General features: G+C 36.6%; 2 protein-coding genes across 12 annotated transcripts in view; one reads left to right on the plus strand and one right to left on the minus strand.

The window, feature by feature from the left end:
• The window catches only part of TASOR (transcription activation suppressor), a 49,317-nt gene extending 33,055 nt beyond the window's left edge, over positions 1 to 16,262 (plus strand). Inside the window, exons 15-24 of one of the 4 annotated variants that reach the window (XM_025272115.2) lie at positions 1,596 to 2,002; positions 2,446 to 2,587; positions 4,157 to 4,216; positions 7,783 to 8,717; positions 11,452 to 11,574; positions 12,302 to 12,461; positions 12,901 to 13,009; positions 14,216 to 14,394; positions 14,574 to 14,738; positions 15,542 to 16,262. In XM_025272115.2, the coding sequence (XP_025127900.1) occupies positions 1,596 to 2,002; positions 2,446 to 2,587; positions 4,157 to 4,216; positions 7,783 to 8,717; positions 11,452 to 11,574; positions 12,302 to 12,461; positions 12,901 to 13,009; positions 14,216 to 14,394; positions 14,574 to 14,738; positions 15,542 to 16,074 (2,813 nt within the window). In that variant the 3' untranslated portion in view covers positions 16,075 to 16,262. Of the gene's footprint in view, positions 1 to 1,595; positions 2,003 to 2,445; positions 2,588 to 4,156; positions 4,217 to 7,782; positions 8,718 to 11,451; positions 11,575 to 12,301; positions 12,462 to 12,900; positions 13,010 to 14,215; positions 14,395 to 14,573; positions 14,739 to 15,264 lie in introns of all 4 variants that reach the window. The other 3 variants (XM_006071698.3, XM_025272116.2, XM_025272118.2) reach the window with 3 other exon arrangements.
• A 995-nt stretch (positions 16,263 to 17,257) lies between these two features.
• Positions 17,258 to 20,806, minus strand: part of CCDC66 (coiled-coil domain containing 66) — a 132,110-nt gene continuing 128,561 nt past the window's right edge. For all 8 annotated transcript variants that reach the window (XM_044933829.1, XM_044933828.1, XM_006071701.3 and 5 more), the window contains 4 exons: positions 20,006 to 20,046; positions 19,179 to 19,420; positions 18,800 to 18,918; positions 17,258 to 17,542 (listed from right to left, as the gene is read on the minus strand). In XM_044933829.1, the coding sequence (XP_044789764.1) occupies positions 17,456 to 17,542; positions 18,800 to 18,918; positions 19,179 to 19,420; positions 20,006 to 20,046 (489 nt within the window). In that variant the 3' untranslated portion in view covers positions 17,258 to 17,455. The remainder of the gene's footprint in view (positions 17,543 to 18,799; positions 18,919 to 19,178; positions 19,421 to 20,005; positions 20,047 to 20,806) is intronic.

The following is a 20,806-nucleotide window of genomic DNA, read 5'->3' on the forward strand; positions in this document are numbered from 1 at the left end:
AACTAGTGACATCAGACGGGCACGGCTAGGTGTTCCTCACTTGTGTTCATTTATAGTCATTTTTCACACTTTATTTCTGATTCTGAAAGTAAAGATTTAAAAGTTGGATTCTGACTTTTAAAATATGCTAGTCTTGATTTGGTGGTGAGCTTACTTTATTTTTTAAATTTTATTTATTTGTTTATTTTTGTTTCTCTATTTTTGGATGCACTGGGTCTTTCATTACCGTGTGCAGGCTTTCTCTAGTTGCGAAAGCAGGGGCTGCTCTAGTTGCAGTGTGGGCCTTCTCGTGGTGGTGGAGCTCAGGCCCAGGCACATGGCTTTAGTAGTTGCAGCGCGCAAGCTCTGTAGTTGGGGCTTACGGGCTTAGTTTTTCCATGGCGTGTGGGATCTTCCCAGACCAGGGATCAAGCATGTGTCTGCTGCTTTGGCAGGCGGATTCTTATCCACTGTGCCACCAGGGAAGTCCCCCACTCACTTTATTAAGAGATGGCCTTCTGTTTCCCCTATCCCCTCTAATATCAACTTGTTAAAGTGTGATTTACATACAGTGTACTCATTTTAAGTGCACACTTTGATCAGTTTTTTTATAGCTGTTGTTACTCCCACTCCAATATATAGGATATTCTCATTATCTCCAAACATTGTCTTATCTTTCTTTGAATTTGTCTCTTTGCACTCCATTGCTGGTCTGCTTTCTCTCTCTCTAGATTATTTTACCTTCTCTGTAATTTCGTATAATTAGGTACAGTATGTTCCCTGTTTCTAAATTTGGGGGACTGTGGTATATTATGCACTACCTAAATTGCAACATCCACCCTAGCTTTACCCTCCTTAAGTATTAAAGCACATGACTTTCTGAATGTCTACTGTCTTTACAAGTTTTTAAATATATCAGTGGTGCATATAACCCACATTTATACTTGCTTGAAGCCATGTCTAATATGTTTTCTCTCCTAATACTTTTTGTTCTTACTGCAAGATTGGTGTAGATTTCTTTGGGATGATTTTGCATCTCTTAATACCTCAGCTTTGTTATGAATTAAGTAATCTAGTCATTTAAGATAAAGTTTAGGTTATAAGGTTAGTACAAAATGTTACTGGAGAGATCAAAATCAAAGTCATGGGTTTTTGTTATTTCTTTAGAACATTTAAGTGTACTCTGCATACCCTTCTTGAACACTTTGCAAAACAGTAAGGATAGGTATTTTTCTGTTGTCAAGTATCTCGTTGATTTTTGGGATTTTGGTGGTAGAGTTTAAGGTAACTACAGTATAGTTATTTGTATGTATTATCCACATTACCAACATGATATCTGAGCTCATTTCTTAATAGAATTTTCAAGATATGATGACAATAAACTTCATTTAATGGGAATTCTGACCTGTGTGCAAAATTTTAGAATCAAATCAATGTTTGGAAAGTAAGGGGTGGATATACTTGTAAACTCACAGCAGGTGATTTGATTGAGTTCTTGCCTATAAATGTCAAATTATAATTAAAATTTAGGTGTATGTATCTATATATATTTATTTTTTAAAAAATGTTATGCTTGGCTTCCAAACTGTAAGAGATGGCTTTCTTCTTCCCTTCAGAGTCCCCACAGCCTGTTGGCTCACTTGGGCATGAAGCTGACTTGAGACGGCAGCAGCAGGATACCTCTAACTCGGGCGTTGCTGACATCCATAGGCTGTTTAATTGGCTGTCAGAAACACTAGCAAATGCACGTCATTCTGATGCATCCCTGACAGACACAGTCAACAAGGCCTTAGGATTGAGCTCTGATGTTGCCTATGAAGAGATGAGGCAAAAGCATGAGTATGACTTGAGCTCTACCCTGGATAAGAAAGAATATGAGCAGCCTACTGGTGCAAAAATCGAAAACGCACGTTTTAAGGATACTCAGAGCCCGTTGCTAGACGTTGATCCATCATCTTTAAAGTATCCTGTTGGTGTTTCTACCAATGAAGTAGGCACAGACCATAAATTCCATTTGAAAGAAGTAAGCCTCTATCATTGGATTATCTTTGTTTGCTTTTGTGAATATTTATGTGAAAGGGAGGATGTGGGTGTGCTTGTTTTTCTTTTTCACAAAGACATGATACACATTTCAGTAATAGTGTCTGTGCTAGATAGTATTTTTAAGTTATTCCTTGTTACAAAGAGATGAATGCAAGTGTTTTTCTTGCTGCTGCCCATACAGTCTAAGATTTACCATTGTGATAAAAAGTCACAGCAGGACAACTTGTTTTGTCAGGAGCTGCTTGAAAGTGCTAGTAACTCACTTGTGTTTGAGATTAGAGTATAATGCCTTTATCATGTTAATTTTACTCATTTGTAATGTTTAGATTGAGGTTTGAGCATTTGCTGTGAAAAAAGGTGTTCATTCTTGACTTTAAAATTAGTTGAAAAGAAAGGTATTGAATCTGTACTCTTAATTTTTAGGATCCAAATTTAATTAGCATGAATAATTTTGAAGATTGCAGTTTGTGTCCTACTATTTCCATTGAACATGGATTCCATAGACAATCTAAGTCAAATAATGTTGAAGAGACTGAGATTCATTGGAAACTGATTCCAATTACAGGTAAGAACAAGTGCACTGGAACTTAGGTTTGCTTGGTTTTACTTAGGGAGTAGTTTTCTGAAGGGTTTCATCTTGGAAATTCTTGGGGCTTATTTGGCTCGATATCTTCAGTGTCTTATTTTGAGCAGTGTGTGTTGCTGTGTTCTTGGTCAGTATCTGCAAAAGAGCCTATTGAAAAGAGAAAGATTTAAAATATACTTTCTCTTATAGAGTTGAACATGCAACTTGCAAATGAAAATTGTTGGCAGGAATTGGGTTTCTAATAAGGTGAGGTAGCTACAGAGGTGAATGAGAGTCTTTGGGCAGCCAATTAAATGCTGTCTTCGCAAATTATTAAACTTCAAAAACTATCATCTAAGAAGTGTTCATGTTAAGCTTCATCTTATAGAATGAAGTGAATAAACAGTTCTTGCTTAATATTGGGTTATTTTCAAGAAATTGGATCACTGTAGAGAATGCCTTGAAATGACTGAATGTAAATATCCCTAGAAAGCTTATAGAACCTTATAAAGCTTATAGTGGGGCAAAAATAGTTTGTGAGCATGCTACTACTACGAAGTCACTTCAGTCGTGTCCGACTCTGTGTGACCCCATGGACTGCAGCCCACCAGGCTCCTCCGTCCGTGGGATTTTCCAGGCAAGAGTGCTGGAGTGGGGTGCCATTGCCTTCTCTGTGTAAGCATGCTAAGTCGCTTCATTTATGTCCAACTCTTTGAGATCCTATGGATTGTAGCCCAGCAGGGTCCTCTATCGTATGAGATTCTCCAGGCAAGAATACTGAAATAGGTTGCCACGCCCTCCTGTAGGGGATCTTCCCGACCCAGGGATTGAACCCGTGTCTCTTACATCTCCTGCATTGGCAGGCGGGTTCTTTATCACTAGTTTAGCAGATATTGAAAGATCATTTTGCAGTGTTCTAATTTCTCTGTGCAAACACATAAACACACACACATACAGATACTGTTAGTATTCCAAGTTCTTACTCATCTTTGTTAGCTAAGCGTTTGGGGAAATATGTCCAGGGCACATGTATTCCATTCCTTGATCTTTATTTAACCTTTAAAAAGAAAAACAAAAACCAATTTTTGCTTGAAAGCAGACTGGCTTATGACCTAAAAGCTACTGAGACCTCCAAGGACTCTGAAGAATTTCTAAAAACTTGATGAATTTCTGTGGGCTTCAGCACCTTTATCTACTTGATACCTTATTAGAGAGGCACAAGGCCCAGAAGTGATAGTAGAGCAGCAGCTGGAGAAGTTGGTTTGAATTGGGCAAACTGAATAAGGAAGTAGTCTGTACAAGGTGCTTATCCTAACTTTCATCATTTAGACACCTTCATAGTTGGTTTCAGAGTCATTTGAAGGCATAACATCTAGGTGTCGATACTCCATCATCACCTGAAGGGAAAAGAAAGCAACTTCCCATTTCTTAATGACCCTTCAGGATTATTTTAGGTGCATGAAGGAATACTTGGATTTGTTAGCATTTGGGGTTATTGGAAGGGTGCTTTGAAAGGTTGTCACCAGTATCTGAAGAGAGTGTACAATTCTAATGGATGCTTTCCCTTAGGGGGGAATGCCAGAAGCCCAGAAGACCAGCTGGGAAAACATGGTGAGAAACAAGCAGCAGGTGAGAAAGCTCTCTTTGCTTTTCCTCGATGTACCCTTCTTCAGAATTGCTACTGCAGTTCTGGTCATCTGTCAGGAGGGCATCAGTTTAAGTCTGTTAATTACAGAAAATTTGGACACTATTGTATTTAAAATATTCATTTATATAAAATATTCTTATATAAAGAATATATTCAAGGGAGTCACTGAATATTCACAGATTAAATTTTTTTCACCTACAGTAGGTTCTGTCTGATATAAGGATTTGGAAAGACCAGAATATTTTTCTTAATCCACTTCTACAGAAGCAGTCTTCAAGTTTCTCTTAAATTAAAAAAAATATGAGGAGGTGAGGCCATTGTATCTTTTAGGTACATTATTCCTAGTCTTATATTTCTTTGACTGAATTCTTCTTCTATTTGTAAAACTAATTTCTACAGATAGTAAGAGAAGCATGTACAAATATTACTGATTAGCTTGTTGTATAGTAGGTGCCTGGAAGACAGTCTCTTTTGTCTGAACTCAGTTCAGTATCTTGGCAGCTGGCCACAGGCTGACTCTTCTTGCTTGGAATTTGGTCTGGATTTTTTTTGTTTCTGTTTCATTTTATCTTACTCTTTCAGAAACCTTGTGTTGTTTTTTCTATTTGGAAGAAGAGCTAAGTGACTTTAATTTTAGTAGATCTTTGTGGTTATTCTTGTCTTTGGGGGTGGAAAAAAAAAAAAGACTGGGTTAATAGTTTTCTTCAAGATCTTTTTCTCCTCCTAGGAAAAGACGATTGTGGGTGTTGGGGGCAGAAAGTAGGAAGAATAGATACATGACATAAAGGAAAATGCATAAATCTTTGCAGCTGATGAAGTTTTACATATGTAAACACTTAGGTGATTGCCTCCCGAATCAGTATGTAGAACATTTTCAGTACCCCAGAAGGCTTCCTTCTGCATCCTCCCAGTCAGTATTCTCCCTGCCCCAGACAATAACCATTAATGTTCCTTCTTTCAGCATAGATTAGTTTGACCTGCTCTTGAATTTAAGGTAGATGGAACCTACACTCTTTTGGTTTTGGCCCTTTTACACAGCTTTATGTCTGGGACTCATCTATATTTTGCTTCTGTCAGTAATTCTTTTTTTTGGGGAGAAGTCAGTATCTTGTTTATGTCTCAGAATGATCCATCCGCATCTGCAGTCTTTATTTGGCATACCGTCTTCATATTTTGCTGTTAAAAGTATAAAAATCCAAATGATGTTACCTTTAGCAAACTCACTGCTGTCCTTGCACTTAAAAGCCAAAGTGCCACAACGCCTGAATGATAGTCAGTAGGAAACGTACTGTTATGATATTGACGTGTATTTCTTTTAAATCATTTATGAAGAATTTTTAAAATAATGAAATTTTCGATCTTAATAAAAATAGGGAATCTGTACAAAATAGGTGGTGATCATTTGCATTTTCAAAAGGGAATTTGGTTTAGTTTTTGAATATGGAAAATTCCCCAAATGAATTTAAGTTATATTTCAATTTTAAAACGTTTCCTTTATCCTTGGCCCTTTAGGAATAAGCTTCTTGGTCTTAACTACAGCAGAAAACTCTGGGAGAATGTATTTCAAGTATTTTTAATAGTAAACCATTCAGAAGCCTTTTTTGTTCCTTCAGAAGTTTGTAAATGTCTTCCCTAACTGATCTGTTTCATGGGATGCAATTAAAATTTTTTATTTCACTAAATCAGATATTTGACATGGTACATGTCAAAGAAGTACAAAAATACTTCAAAAAATGTCTTCCAGCCCTGGGCCACACATGTAGTTTCATCCAATCAATCAACGTTAGTTACAGACTTACTTCTTGTTTGCCGCACTGCACAGCTTGTGGGATCTTGACTTCCCTGACTAGGGAGGGATCTGATCTGGCAGTAAGAGTGCCGAGTCCTAACCACTGGATCACCAAGGGGTTCCTTGTTACATTTTCTTATGTATCCATCCTGACATTTCATATGTCCACTAAACGCCATACTGCAGATTTAAGAAATGTGTTCAGAATTCCTAAATTAGTTTATGGAACTTGAATTTTTTTCTGGTGTGTGAAACTGAAATTTTCAGTTTCATACAGTTGTAATTCTGAACTGGTACACTAGATATTTTGTTCCCCTTCCCTTTTACCTACAGACCTCCTGAATGGTCTTCATATCCTGCTGACAGGTGCCTTTGCAGTACTTAATGGGTGCAGTGATTCATGGTAACCACTGGGGTTGGTAGAGAAATGTCATAAACTAAATGCTGAGCTGTTTAAACTAAATGCTGAGCTGTTTAAACATTTACAAAAGTGTGAATGTGGGGGAAATCAAAACTGAGTTTTATATAGAGAAGTTACACTGCTATACCTGGGTATAAACTTTAATAGGGATTCCACTATATCTTAAAAGTACTACAGTTTTGAAAACTAAAACTATGTGTGGACTTTCTGATCTAGAGGTAACATTTTATATACTGTAGTAGCAATTTGTTAGGGAATATTGGCTAAGATTTAAGAAAAATTAGTAACATTTTGAAAGATAAAATTATGTAATAGGAACTTGAAGACAAAAATAACAAAACTTTGTCTTTACTGAAATAAAGTTTTACTATAAATTGCTGTTAAACATATTTTCCCCTTGTTTTTTACAGAGAGATTTAGGGTGCCTGTTTTGAAATGCAGTTTCAAAAACATACTGTGGTTGAATTTAGGATTTGTGAGGGGAAGAATTTAGGATTTATGTTCTTACGGATTGAGCTAGTTGTCAAGAATCAAAAGTTATAATTCCATTAGCATTAGCTAGCTTAATGATCTCCTCATCTCAAATGGAGAAATAGCTATTACGATTTCTCTTGGAATTATTTCCAAGCGAAATAAAAAAAGTGCTATCAAAAAGCATTACTGTTAATGCAGCTATGAAATATGTTCTTTTCCTGTATTATTGAGCCTTTCTTGCCCTGATAAGTCGCTAACATTGTAGCAAATCCACTATGCAACCCCATAGGTAAACAGCCCTATATATGAGAGCAAATATGAGAACAGATAAAATTATCCTAGATCCTGAATGCAACTTACTCCCACAGCATTTCAGCTTGATGTTCTTTGAGTTGCCTTACACTCAAAAGTTTTCATATTAAGAAGGTGTTACCACAGTAGCGGGCATTACTTCGCAAAGATTATAGGGGTTGAACAAGCTGTTGCAACTAACTATTCTGATTAAAACATGTCCGTTAGAGTCAGGTGTATGGAAAGGTAGGGAAGCAGAAGTAAGCAAATGAGTTAATGTGTAGTGATGTTAAATTGGCATTTGTTTGATTACTTCAAAAGTAATCAAAGAAAGTAACATTCAGACTTGTCATTTAAGCTACTGAAATACAAAAAGCAGCCATAAAATAAGGGCACATAGGTGATAGGATCATACCATTATTTGAGATTTTTACTCCACTTTTCAATACATAGTTTGTTCTAAATATATAGTTGACCTGGCCTTCCCCCCCCACCCCCTTATTTATGAGTTTGTATTTTCAGATGTCATTAACATTGGATTGCATTTGTAATAATAAACTCTTCCTGTATAGGTATGAAATCACCAGAAGAACAGCTGGTGTGTCTGCCACCACAGGAGGCCTTTCCTAATGACCCCCGGGTAATAAGTAGACAGAGAAGCTCTGATTACCAGTTTCCATCCTCTCCATTTACAGACACACTGAAGGGCACCACTGAGGAGGACGTGTTGGCAGGTCAGGTGGTGGCAGTGGAGGAGCAGTGTGTGCCAGCACCAGAGCCGCCCGCAGCGAGCGAGACCACAGAGAGGACAGTGCTAGGAGAGTACAATCTCTTTTCTAGGAAGATAGAAGAGATTCTGAAGCAAAAGAATGTTTCATATGTCAGTAGAATTTCCACACCTATCTTTTCAACGCAAGAGAAGATGAAACGGCTTTCCGAGTTCATATATTCTAAGACTTCCAAAGCTGGTGTGCAGGAGTTTGTAGATGGCTTGCATGAGAAACTAAATAGTATTATTATCAAAGCATCAGCCAAGAGTGGGAATTTGCCACCAGTCAGTCTTAATGATTCTTGTCCTAAGATAGCACTGAGTCCTCTGGGAAGGCATGCCATTCCAGTTTCTTCAGGCGACTTCAGCAGTAAACACCGTCTTGAACTACTTGGTAGTGACCCTTTGAAAGATGTCAGCTCTCATGAGCAGCATTCTGCTTCAGCTTTGGGTTTAACTGAAGTAGCGGTGAACCAGCCACATCAAGCCACAGAGCCAATGGTGACTTCTGATCATACTGTACCTGGTGACACTGCCCGGGAACCAGTAGAAAAAGAAACAGCAAAATCACCCAATGATGTAAACATTTCTGCCCAGCCAGCTCTTTCAAATTTTATAAGCCAATTAGAACCTGAAGTATTTAACAGTTTGGTTAAAATCATGAAAGATGTCCAGAAAAATACTGTGAAATTTTATATTCATGAGGAAGAAGAGAGTGTGCTCTGTAAAGAAATAAAGGTAACTAAATGAGAAGGTAATCATAATGCTATCTGAACTTGTGTTGTTGAGTCTGACCTCTATAAAATGGACTTTTTGTTTGTTTTTTAAATGCTGACCATATTATTTTTTATAATTGAATGCAGAGTGGAGTCAAAGACTAGTAACTAAGTTCAGAACCTATGATCTAAACATCTTAGAATTTTGAATCTTATTTTGCATAGTGTCACTTTAAAAACCAACTGCATACATATTGCCATACCTTTACATTATTGATTCAGAGATTTTAAATGTTTCTTGGGTTTTTTAATGAAGCAGAGGGAGAGATGCAGAGAAATGAAGTTGTCACTGTTTACCTCATGGTGTTTTATCAGTCAGATAGAAAACCAAAACCGTCCGGGATGACCTAATGATGGTGTCTTTTGGTGTTTATTGATGTCCTGGTCATGCCAGGGTTCCCTGTAGCCCTTATTGATCAAAAAACATAATTCTGAAAAACGTACCCAATCATGAAAGATTCTTTATTGCAGGGAATCATTTTTGTACTCAACCTGTGGAGTGGACTAGCATTTCAGACAGTTGATTTAAAAAAAAAAATACACAGAGACAGATAAAATTCATAACACATGGGACAATTATATTAGTGGTTAACTAGTGATTAAATAGTAATAGTAGTTAGCCAATTAGTATTCACTAAACTGTATAGCATTTTAATTCCTTAAGGGAATGCTTTGTTTGTGTCATTGTTTCTGTGAAAGTCGCTCAGTCGTGTCCGATTCTTTGCAACTGCATGGACTGTATAGTCCATGGAATTGTCCAGGCCAGAACACTGGAATGGGTAGTCTTTCCCTTCTTCAGGCCATCTTCCCAACCCAGGGATCAAACTCAGGTCTCCCGCATTGCAGGCGGATTCTTTACCAGCTGAGCCACAAGGGAAGCAAGCCCTAGTTTTCCTTAGTGAGGGAATGCCTTAATTTTTTAAATATGCCTGCTCTCGTTTATGCAATTTACTTACCATGATGAGCTTCTGCTTTTTTAGTTAGAGGAAGCAGAAGGGACTGTAAGTGACTTACAGCCCAGAGTGCCTCAGAAACTCCATGCTTTGACACGCTCTGAGCCTTTGTCAGCTTGAAGATCTCTGATGTTGGCATACTTGACACGATTGCTCAGGGGAAGGTGAAGAGCATGGAAGTGGAGGCAGCAAGTCCTCAGCATGTTGCCTTTACTCATTCCGTGTAGTTCCTTGGGAAGATGAAACCAGATTTTTCAGGAATTTCTTGGTTGCATTTTTGCCCTGTATGTTGAAGCATTGAGCTTCTCAACATTTTTTCACCCCCAGCAACGTGTTTCCACGTCTTTGGGGGCATCACTGCACAGTGGCGTGGAGCTCAATGAGAGTGGTTCTGGCACAGTTCCCAGTGCACTCAGCGTAACTCCCATCTCCCAGTGTATTTTAAAGATTGTAAGACACTTAAAATAAATGTGTTTACTTATGAATGGTGGTTTTAATCATTATGGCTTAGAGTAAATCATATTTGTTACTTATTTTATATAGAGGATAAAAAGGATGTTTATTTTAAAAATAAAAAGAAATTAGATCAGAATTTAACTCTTTTAATTAATACCCATTAGAAATTTTGCAAAATGTTAGAGTATGAATAAATAAATGAATAAAATAAATTATAAAATTTATTATTATAAAGTTTTAAACTTCCTGAATATTTCTGGAACCAAAATGATTTGTTGCTTTATGAGTTATACTCTTAAATAAAACAAACTTGCAACTAAAGCTTCTTAATGTAAACAGACCAAAAATTATAAGCTGCTCTATTAGACACTTACTTCCTTTTTCATACCTTGACAGTAAGCTGCTCTGGGCTCTCTCCAGAGGCTTTAGAGGCTCGAGTGAAATGAAACAACATAGATGCTTCAGGGCTACACAGAAACAGCTTCTGTGGGTGTGACACTTGTAGGCAGCTCTTAAAAACTGGTGGGGGCAAGCTTGGTTTAGATTTATGGTTGTCTAACCAGCCTTACCAACCATGAGAAAATTAATCTGCTCCTGTGTCTGAAATGAGGAATGTGACCTTCAGAATCCTGCCTTTTGCTTCAGGGTTCAGGATTCCCCCAGCAAGCAGAGAGACCGCTGCCAGGACTGGTTACCTTGTGTCCTTTGAGGTAGTACTGTGTCACCAGCATGGTAGGAGGCGTTATTGGGAGAGTCTGTTTCGTTTGAAGGTGTAGACTTGACAGGCAGGGCTAATTAATACGTAAGTACCACTGTACATATTGAAGCTCTGTATGAATGATCTTGGGGTGGTTGTGAATTAAATGAGCTTCAGCAGTTGGAAAAATGCTTTGTTACTTTGAAGGAATGTACTGGTAACTGCTGCAGATAATCAAGGGCCTGCTTTAAAAGGAAGGGAAAATGGAAGGGAGGGAGTGGTTGCCCAGAATAAGTACTAAGTTAAAAACCTGGGCTAATCCATTCTTTCCGTTCTGTTACCCCAGCTGGCATTTACTTGGCTTTGACTGCATAGGATTTGTAATGCTGTGATTATGACCGTGAAAGCTCTGAGCTTCAGAGTCTTCTCTAAGAGTGGCCTTGATCTCTGAGGGCCCTGGTGTAAAGGTCATCATTAATTATAGTCCAGTAGTAGTTAAATATAACCGGTTTATCTTGCATTTCTGGTGTTAAATGGATGTGTGCAAGAAGACTTTCAAATGTTGATTTAGTGTTTTTTCTTTTCAACAGGAGTATCTTATCAAATTAGGCAATACAGAGTGTCACCCAGAACAGTTTTTGGAAAGAAGATCAAAATTAGATAAACTATTGATTATTATTCAAAATGAAGACATTGCAGGTTTCATTCACAAGGTAGACTCTTCCACTGAATTCCTTACTTAGGTTGTAAAAAATCTCTACTATCTTTGAGACTGAAGCTGTTGGTTTTTAAAATATTAAGTTTTAAAGGAGATAAATCTTCACGCTTAGGACATCTAGGACCTGCACTGTGCTCTGTGAATTGATTTGTGGGATTCCTGTTTGTACCTCTGCAAAATCTTCAATTGTGGCCTATCCCATATCTTCCCTATTGCTTAGTCAAGAGTAAGAACATTGACTCCTTGAATGCCACTGGGTCTGCTGACTCTGTTGTTACCACCTTCATTCATATGTCCTTGGAAAACCTGTTTATACCTGCTCTTTGCCAAACCAGTCTCCCTGCCCCTTGGGTTTGGGGGTGCCCCATCTAGTCTTAGGAGCCTATGTCAAGCACCACTGCTCTCTGAAGTCTTTCGTGACTTTCCAGGCTCTTGCCTCATTGGAATTCTCAGTACTCGCAGGGCAGGACAAGTTAGCATTCATCATTCTGAATGATGAATTTCCAGGTCTGTTATAAGTGCCTCTTCCTTAGAATGTTCTGTCAACATAGATGCCCAGTACATGCTAGTTTGTATATTTGGAAAAAATGTAAATATTTTTGCATTTGACTTTTCAGAGGCAACACCCTAACTAGTTAGTACAGGTGAGCCACAGTACGTTTCTTGTACATTTCACAGTTTAGTCTATCCTTATTTCTATTTTTATTTTCGTATTTAAATAGGTACCTTGTTTGGTGACCTTAAAGAAGCTCCCTTGTGTTAGTTTTGCTGGTGTTGATAGTCTGGATGATGTTAAAAATCATACATACAACGAATTATTTGTATCTGGAGGTTTTATTGTTTCTGATGAATCCATTCTAAATCCAGAAGTAATCACAATTGGTAAGATTTAGTCTCTTAAGCATGTAACCTCTGTCTTCTCTGGTTTTTCTCATAAGTGGCTCACTCGTACTTTTTTCATGTATTGTCCATTCTGCCAGTCAGGTAATTTCTACCGTTTTTTGGAATGTTTATTACTACACATTTCTTTGCCATTCTTTTACTCTATGAATAACTTCCTCTAAATCTGGCATAAAGCAGGGCTCTCTGCACCTACTTCACTTAGATTACTTTTGGTTTTTGTTAACTTGTTTTTCGTGTGTAGATTTTATTTTATTAGATCTTAGAGCGCTAGATCTGTCTCCCTTTGAGGGGAGAAAAAAGAAAATACTACATAGGAAAGTAGGTGTTTCTATGTAATATCAGCCAACATGTCTTTCATAATTCATTTGTGGAGTGACTTATTTATTGAATTTAAAATAAACTTCATTATCTCTAACAGAGAACCTTAAAAATTTTTTGACATTCCTCGAAGAACTTAGTACTCCAGAAGGAAAATGGCAATGGAAAGTCCACTGTAAATTTCAGAAAAAACTAAAGGAACTAGGCAGGTAAGGTTTGAAAAATAACTGTATTGGTTGTTGACTTTTAACATTTTGTTCACAGAATTTTGTTCTCTATGTTTATAGATGATAGATGCTGCTTGGTTGTCATAGGTATCTTTTACCAGCCAAAATGGTATTCTTGTTTAGGTAGAGGTTTGCCCAAGTTCTAGTTAGGTGTATGACCTTTGCCATTTGGGTTTAGAATTATAAAATGAGATAATCAGCATTCTTTTTTTTTTTTAATGGAACTGTATATATGCCAAGGAATTGTATATATGCTAGATCAGGTCCTATCCTGGTAACTCTAATAACACTATACATGAGACAAGGATTAATTTTGACATAAGGGGTTCTATGATTAGTTCATTAGTTGTGTAAATAAGTGATTTCTAACATGTCCAGAAGTCACTTCTCAAAGTTTGATTCTTGGAATAGTAACTAGTCCCTTGAGAGGCTCTGCAAATGATTGTTGTCATCAGATGACTGCTAGAGTCCATGGAATGTCCTTCCTTACACAGTTAAGGGTCTGAGAAACTATAGTTAAGGATACTGTGTTACGTTCTGTCAGTCAGCATTTCCAAAACATAGGCCACAAAACTTTTTTTTTCTTCTTGTACCTGTTGAAGTTCCATGGCACACAATTAGGGAAATTCAGGCCTAAATAATTTTAAATTTTCATTGAATTTGATTTTTTAAAAACATCAAATCATGTGAAGTTTAGGCATTGGGCAAGTCTTTTATAACAGATACCAACACTGAGGCCCAAAGGTATAACCTGTTCAAGTTAGTACTCTCATCTCTGACAACAGCCAATAATTCTGCCACAGGTTGCCTTGTGTCTGGAGGTAGAGATAGCTTAGAGCCATGTTCTTTTGGAAGGAAAGATTTATATCTTTCTGTCCTTTACGCCTTTCATTACATTTCTAAATTAGTGAAGCTGAAGAGAAGTGAAATTTATTTAGTAAGTTGAGATTTTTGTCTGAACTGAGTAACTGGTCCTCAGGCTTTGGACCCAGAGAAAGCCTTTAACCATGGGATTGCAGTTTCTACTCTTCCTCAACTCAGAAGCACCCATACATCAGGCAGTGAGCTAGGCAGTGTGGTTGTGATCAGTTGCCTCTCTTGAGAAATTATGCTGTTAATTTCAAGCGAAAACATCCATACTAAATTTTAGAGATGCAGATCAGATACTGAACCTACTTAATTTCACAGATTGAATGCTAAAGCTCTAAGTCTGCTGACACTACTGAATGTCTATCAGAAGAAACATCTGGTTGAAATTTTGTCGTACCACAATTGTGATTCACAAACTCGAAATGCTCCAGAATTGGATTGCCTTATCAGACTTCAGGCTCAGAACATACAGCACCGACACATAGTCTTTTTAACAGGTAAAGCAAATGCTCTTAAGTTTTCTACTATGAATACAGGAATGTGGATGAAAGGATTTTGTGGTACTGTGTGGGGTGTTTATGAAAATGTGGAGGAGGGTTTTTTGAGGGCTGCGGGCAGGCGTTATAATTTTATATCTTCAGGTGTTTTATATTCAACATTTTTTTCCCCCAAATAGAAAAGAGTATCAAGATGATTTCTAGTTATACTGATAATGGAATAGTGGTTGCAACTGCTGAAGACTTCATGCAAAACTTTAAAAACCTTGTGGGCTATCACAACTCAATCACAGAAGAAAACCTTCCATTGCTTGGTGCTAATGAGAATCTTGAGTCACAGTCAGGTAACTTTTCAGTAGTTTTCATTTTCTTTAAGGTAGACAGAAAAAGAATGGTTTTGCTTTGATTTCATATAATGAAAACTTATTTTGAAACTGCTCACCTCAGTGTAAACAGCTTCAGGGGAGGTGTTTCAAGGCATTTATCATTCTTTTACTTAGAATATACAAAATCTCATTTATTATACTGTAGTCTGTGTAAGCTGTTAATGGTAGACTGCATACTATACTTATATAGAGTAAGCATTTTCTTTGGAGGTAATGTAAGTATTACTGGCTTCTGTTGTGATTTAAAGCAGTTTAATGATAAAGTAGTAGAGATATCCATAGCTTTAGTCTTTTGTGAGATGGCCTCTGCTTTGGTTCCAGGTTTTATGTAAAATGAAAGATGTACTTTTTGTTTTCGAGGAAAAGAGAGATGATCGAACATTTGATAGAGCTAACCAGTTTAGTAGTAATCCAGTGAAGCTAGATGTCAGAATTTTTATTTTATTTTTGTCTTGTCAAATACTGAATTACCGTATAACTTTAGATGCTGTTTTGACATTAACCCCTTTGGAGCTGGGAGTTGGGATTTCCCAACATTAAACGTGAACACATTTCGCAGAAGCTTTTAGCATCGGATTATCTGGACATTCACACCTAGTGTGAGTGTTGTGACTAAGTGAACTTGTGGCAGAAGACCAAGCTTTAAGGGATTGTGGACTTGCAGACCCTGACGCGTTATATTGTGTGAGTAGTGTATAATTTTAAAACTTAAACAAATTGTGTATTTCAATAGAGGAGGACTTTTTGTTTTTTAAATGTAGCTCTTATAGAAAACGATGAAAAGGATGAAGAGGATATGTCTCTGGATTCAGGGGATGAAATCTCACAAATAGAAGTATGCAGCAATTTTCATTCAGAAATATTGGAGAAAGAGACCAAAGGATCACGTGGAACAGATCAAAAAAACAATATTCAAATTGAGTTGCAATCGTCTCTTGACTTGCAAAAAAGTTTATTAGAAGATGAGACTTATCAAATTGATTCTGCAGAGAGAGCTTCTATTGATAGAGTGTGCTCTGAAGGAGAGAACAGTAATTCAGCTGAACAAGATTCATATAGCAGCTTTCAGGTTTATCACAGTCGATTAACTATGTCCCATCAGTTTAGTCATTTTAATGTTCTCACTCATCAGACATTTTTGGGCACACCATATGCCCTTTCATCAAGTCAGACTCAAGAAAGTGAAAATGACTTTTTATCTGCTTATACTCAAAGCTTGGATAGAGAGAACTCTCCATCTCCATTAAGTTGGTGGAAAAGTGATTCTTGCAGGCCATTTTCAAAAGAGAAATAATTACAGTCATTTTTAAAATAGGTTGTTATGGACTTTTTTCTGTTTCTTAAAAGTGAATTAACAATTTATATTTCTTTAAACAAAAGGTTTTTCCTTTCTCATTTTTTTCCCCCTCTTATTTAAATCATGATGGCCTGTAACAGTTGAAGCCTCTGAAAATTGAAATAAATATATATATTTTTAACATATATTGTACTTGAATTATCTCATGTTGGCACTTCTAAGTTTTACACTTTATATGTCATCTGTACTTTGGCTTCAAATTGAAGCTTGTTTTATATATAAAACTAGGATATTTGCAAAAGGATAGTGCACAGTAGTGGCTTTACTTTTCTTCCTCTAATGTCAGATTATCCCAAATACTTTTGCTGAAATGATGTATCAACTATTGTATTTATTTAAGCTTTTGTATAGTGTTTTTACACAGGTATAAGCCAGTGATGTTAATAAATATTTACAGGATTTTGGCTCGATACCTCAGGATTTATCGAACAAAGCAATTTCATTAGGTTGTAAAACTATGTACTTAGGACTTAATACCAGGCAGCATTATTTTTTATCTTTAGACTTAACCATGTAATTTTGCCTGTTACTAAAATTTTGGTCAAGCTTTTATTTTTTTCAGTGCTTGTGTGGTCCTTAGACTTAACCAAATTCAGTTTCATATTTCAAAAGATAGGTTTCTGTTATTACAGGCAGTTTATTAACAGTTTGAAACCAACTTTGCTACAGGTTTTTAAATTGTTAGAAAAAAATGTATGTATATTTTTCAGGTGGTAAGTAAGCACTTAAGTGCTGTACCAAAGTACATGGTGGAGATGATAAAAATTTTGAATCCACATGTATTGGTTAAAAAAAATGCTTCTTCATTACTAATACAAACTTGTAGACGTTTTTAAAAACTATAGTTTCTACAATAAAAGTCATCAAAAGGACTTTAAAAAACTTCCTCATAAGCCTAAGCTGAATCTGGGCTATTTTAGTAATAATGTTGGGACATCAGACCTTCCTTTGGCCACTAAAAGAACTGTAGGTCCTACTCTTCAAACTCTTTTTATAGAATATAATAGATAAGTGGTGTTTCAATTAGTAAGCCTACATGTAAAGTGTGGAAGAACATTATCTGTAAACTCCAGGCTGTGTTAAGGTAAGTAGATGAATACCCACATTGTGACAGAGCAGGTAACTTTTTCTTAACTGAGCTTTTATTAAACTGTTTTATTGTTTTAAATACATAATATACATACACAGCATTTTTCTACATAATGTACAAGTTTTAAATAAGCATTTAAAAAATAAATTTAGGCTACTTGTAAACACAGTTAAGCAACAACCACATTTTATAATTTGGAACACAAATGAAGGATTTAATTTTCTACATTTAAAATGAAGAACTAAAATTCTCTTCTTGATTTGCAGCTAAAGGCATGAGATTAGTTTCCAACTCCCTTTGCTTCTGGAGAAGGCCCTGAAATCACATTGATTTGTTAGTAAGGTGTGCAAATTAACCCTATTCTATATTTACTTTCAAAACATGTTTTCAATTTTTATACCAGACTTTCTCACTCGGATACTGTACTTACTATATATAGATAGCTATTATAGATTTGTAAGACTGTCTTCATATTTTTACCATAAAACCAATATAGATGGCCTTCCTTAAAGAGGTGCCACCCCCCTTACCTTTTCCTCAAATGTCTTAAAAAGATCCTGAGTCTCCCTTAACATCCAGTGTATATGTTGACTGCATTAACCTTAGTGGCTGGCACAAGGCCCTGCTGAACCACGACATGGTCACTATACAGGTGAAGGTGTATGTGTATTACATTCTTTCTCTTAACCTCACAACTTTTGTCTCCTCTAAGCTAGAGTATGCTTGTCATTTTGAAAGGTAATATAAGTAAAATATGTGTGAATTACTGAGCTTGAGTTACAAAACTCAATCTAGGTGTAACCAACGCTAACGTGTAAAAAAGCTAAAGGATTCTTGATAATCCTGTATTAGTGGGGGTGATTTTCTAGCTTTATAGAAAAAAAATTGTTAACAAACACTTGAATCAACAACTTAAAATACAGGAGGCCTTTGTAAATGACTGGACATGGAAAAAGTACTCCTAAAACTACAGTTTATTTTGGAAAAGTATACTGTGAATCGAGACTAACTGCAAACACAGTTTTGTATGTTATTATTTTTTAAAGCACAGCAACAGGTGTTTGTTCAAGGCTACGTGATAGAGAAAAGTTATAGACTTAAATATTGGAATTTTTACCTGAGCAAGGTAATGAGTCACAGTTGGTCTGGGAGAAAAAGTCTGGTAAGACGATACATGTAATTTCACACTGAGTATATAGTACTCTTTGGGTCTTACATCAATGCTCTGTTCTAAATACAGCCAATACATTCATTTTAAAAAAATTTGTGAACTGCATTACTAAGAATTAAACCACAACTGTACTTATTTTCTGCCTTTGGTTTTCGGGCCTTATTGATCATGCTTTGCCATTTCAAATGTATGCATTTTCATTCAATAAAGTTGTTTTAATACTCATGTCTCATGATTTCATGCTGGAAAGAAATACTCTTAGAGATGGCAATGTGAATCAAATAGAAGAAAAGAGGTGACCTAAGTCATGTAATCCATCAGTTAGGCTGAAGTAACTGCTTAGCCATTCTAACAGTCCTCCACCAGAATATGGCCACACTACACTTTTGAAAGGCTCATACCTGTCTCAGATCTGATAGTCCCTTAAGGATTGCTTGTTGTCGATCCCTGTTTTTCACCAAGTTAGGATTAAGAAGTGGGTCCCTGAGATGGTCAGAGGCAAACAGCTCTTGTTCTCGGTCTGAGGTGAGTGAGACAGGATGTAAATGACAAAAATCAAATACATTTTTGATACTATGAAATAGCCCTATGCTATAATTTTCTAGGGATTCATTAATTTATATCCTAGGAAAGCACCAATTTAAGTAATACATATTCAATACAAAATTTTATAGTTGACTCCAAAAGAGTGAAATCCTACCCCTCCTGGGGTAAAACTTACTAGTATTACTCAAATACTAATTTGGATTTTGAGTTTAGGGTGGGGATACATTTACTTACCATGAGCATTTTGGTACTGAGGATCCTGGGTTACAGGCCTAGACAATGGTGCATCTGGATCCAGGTAATAGACCTCGTTGGTTCGGACATACGGAATAAAGTGAAATGGATCGGAAATCCCAGGTGATAATTCTGTTTGACTATGTCCTGATATCAGATTCTCTCTTTCATAATTACTATTTTTTAGTGTCTGAGTTTGTTGCGTTCTGCTTTTCACTGCCGGAATTGGTGGCGACTGAGACCTGTATTTTCCCAAAACACAATAAAGGACTTAAAGCATTAATCAACTATTGTGTCTTTTATTTTAGATTAAGCATTTTCTATTCTTCAGTCACTTTTCAGTTTATGCTAAATGTACTTATAACATCTTAGGGAACACTGTGTATAAAAGGCTTGAGTTTTATGATAATTTTTCCTAAAATAAGCCAATAAAATGGGATTAATTTGGGAGTTATTACTACTTCCTGAGGATATACATATACAGACACACTTTAGAACAGGGAGAAAACTTAAATTTAACAACTTATGCCACCTGAAGTAAACTTGCTATTAGAGCCACATTCAGAGACAGCTCTAAACCAGATGGTTCATACCCAAAAGCAGAGAATAAAAATCTAACAATTCTAAATTTACCATTGGTTATTTTCTCATTGCTAACCAGTCATTTCCCTCTCCTCTCAATCCAAGGAGAATGTCTATTCCACTGCTGACATCTGGAAAATCAACACTGTTTAAATCTGGAGCTAACAGAAAATGTCTCATTCCTGCTTAGGCTGACCTTTATATCACATAGAAAGCGCTAAGTAGCAATGAAAACCATAACATACCTTTCCCTGCTAAAACAATTAGTTCTCAGAGGTTCTTCTTCCTATATGATGGATACACAAATGTAGAAAGGAGTAAATAACAGCATTTCCATATATCCCCACAAATAACTGTAGTGGTTTACTTGTTAGTGTTTCTCAATGATTTGAGCAAAAGATACTAGGTAATAATAAGCTAGGTATTTCTCCAGAGAAACCAAACCAGTCATTCCTGACCTTGCCCATTATCCTCTGGATATATGGATTATATTTCTCTCAATGAGTGTTGGTTCAAATATTCATTGTCACTGGTTTTAGTCTTTGTGTCCAATTCTTTTGCAACCTCCTGGACTTAGGCTCCTCTGTCCGTGGGATTCTCCAGGCAAGAATACTGGAGTGGGTTGCCATTTCCTTCTCCAGGGGATCTTCCCACCCCAGGGATTGAACCCAGGTCTCCTGCATTGGCATGTGGATTCTTTACCACTGAGCCACCTGGGAAGCTATGTACAGACTATAAACAAGAGTTTTGAATGGGTATTTGAATAAAGAAATCTATACAGGGTTTAAGTGTAAATTTTTTCTGTAAAGGATAGTAGACTCAGCTTTGTAAGTCACGTGGTGTCTGTTGCAATTACTCTGATAAAACTTTTCTTGCAGCGTGAAGTTAGCCACAGACGTAAGAATGAGCATGGATGTGTTCCTAAAATACTGCATGTGCAACAGCAGGTGGCAGTTACTACATTTGCAGCCTGCTTTTGCACATAACAGTATTTTGCCCGTGGGCCATAGTTTGCTGACCCCTGGTGTAAAATCAACTAAAGCAAA

This window comes from Bubalus bubalis, chromosome 21, assembly GCF_019923935.1.
Source record: "Bubalus bubalis isolate 160015118507 breed Murrah chromosome 21, NDDB_SH_1, whole genome shotgun sequence".
Lineage (NCBI taxonomy): Eukaryota > Metazoa > Chordata > Mammalia > Artiodactyla > Bovidae > Bubalus > Bubalus bubalis.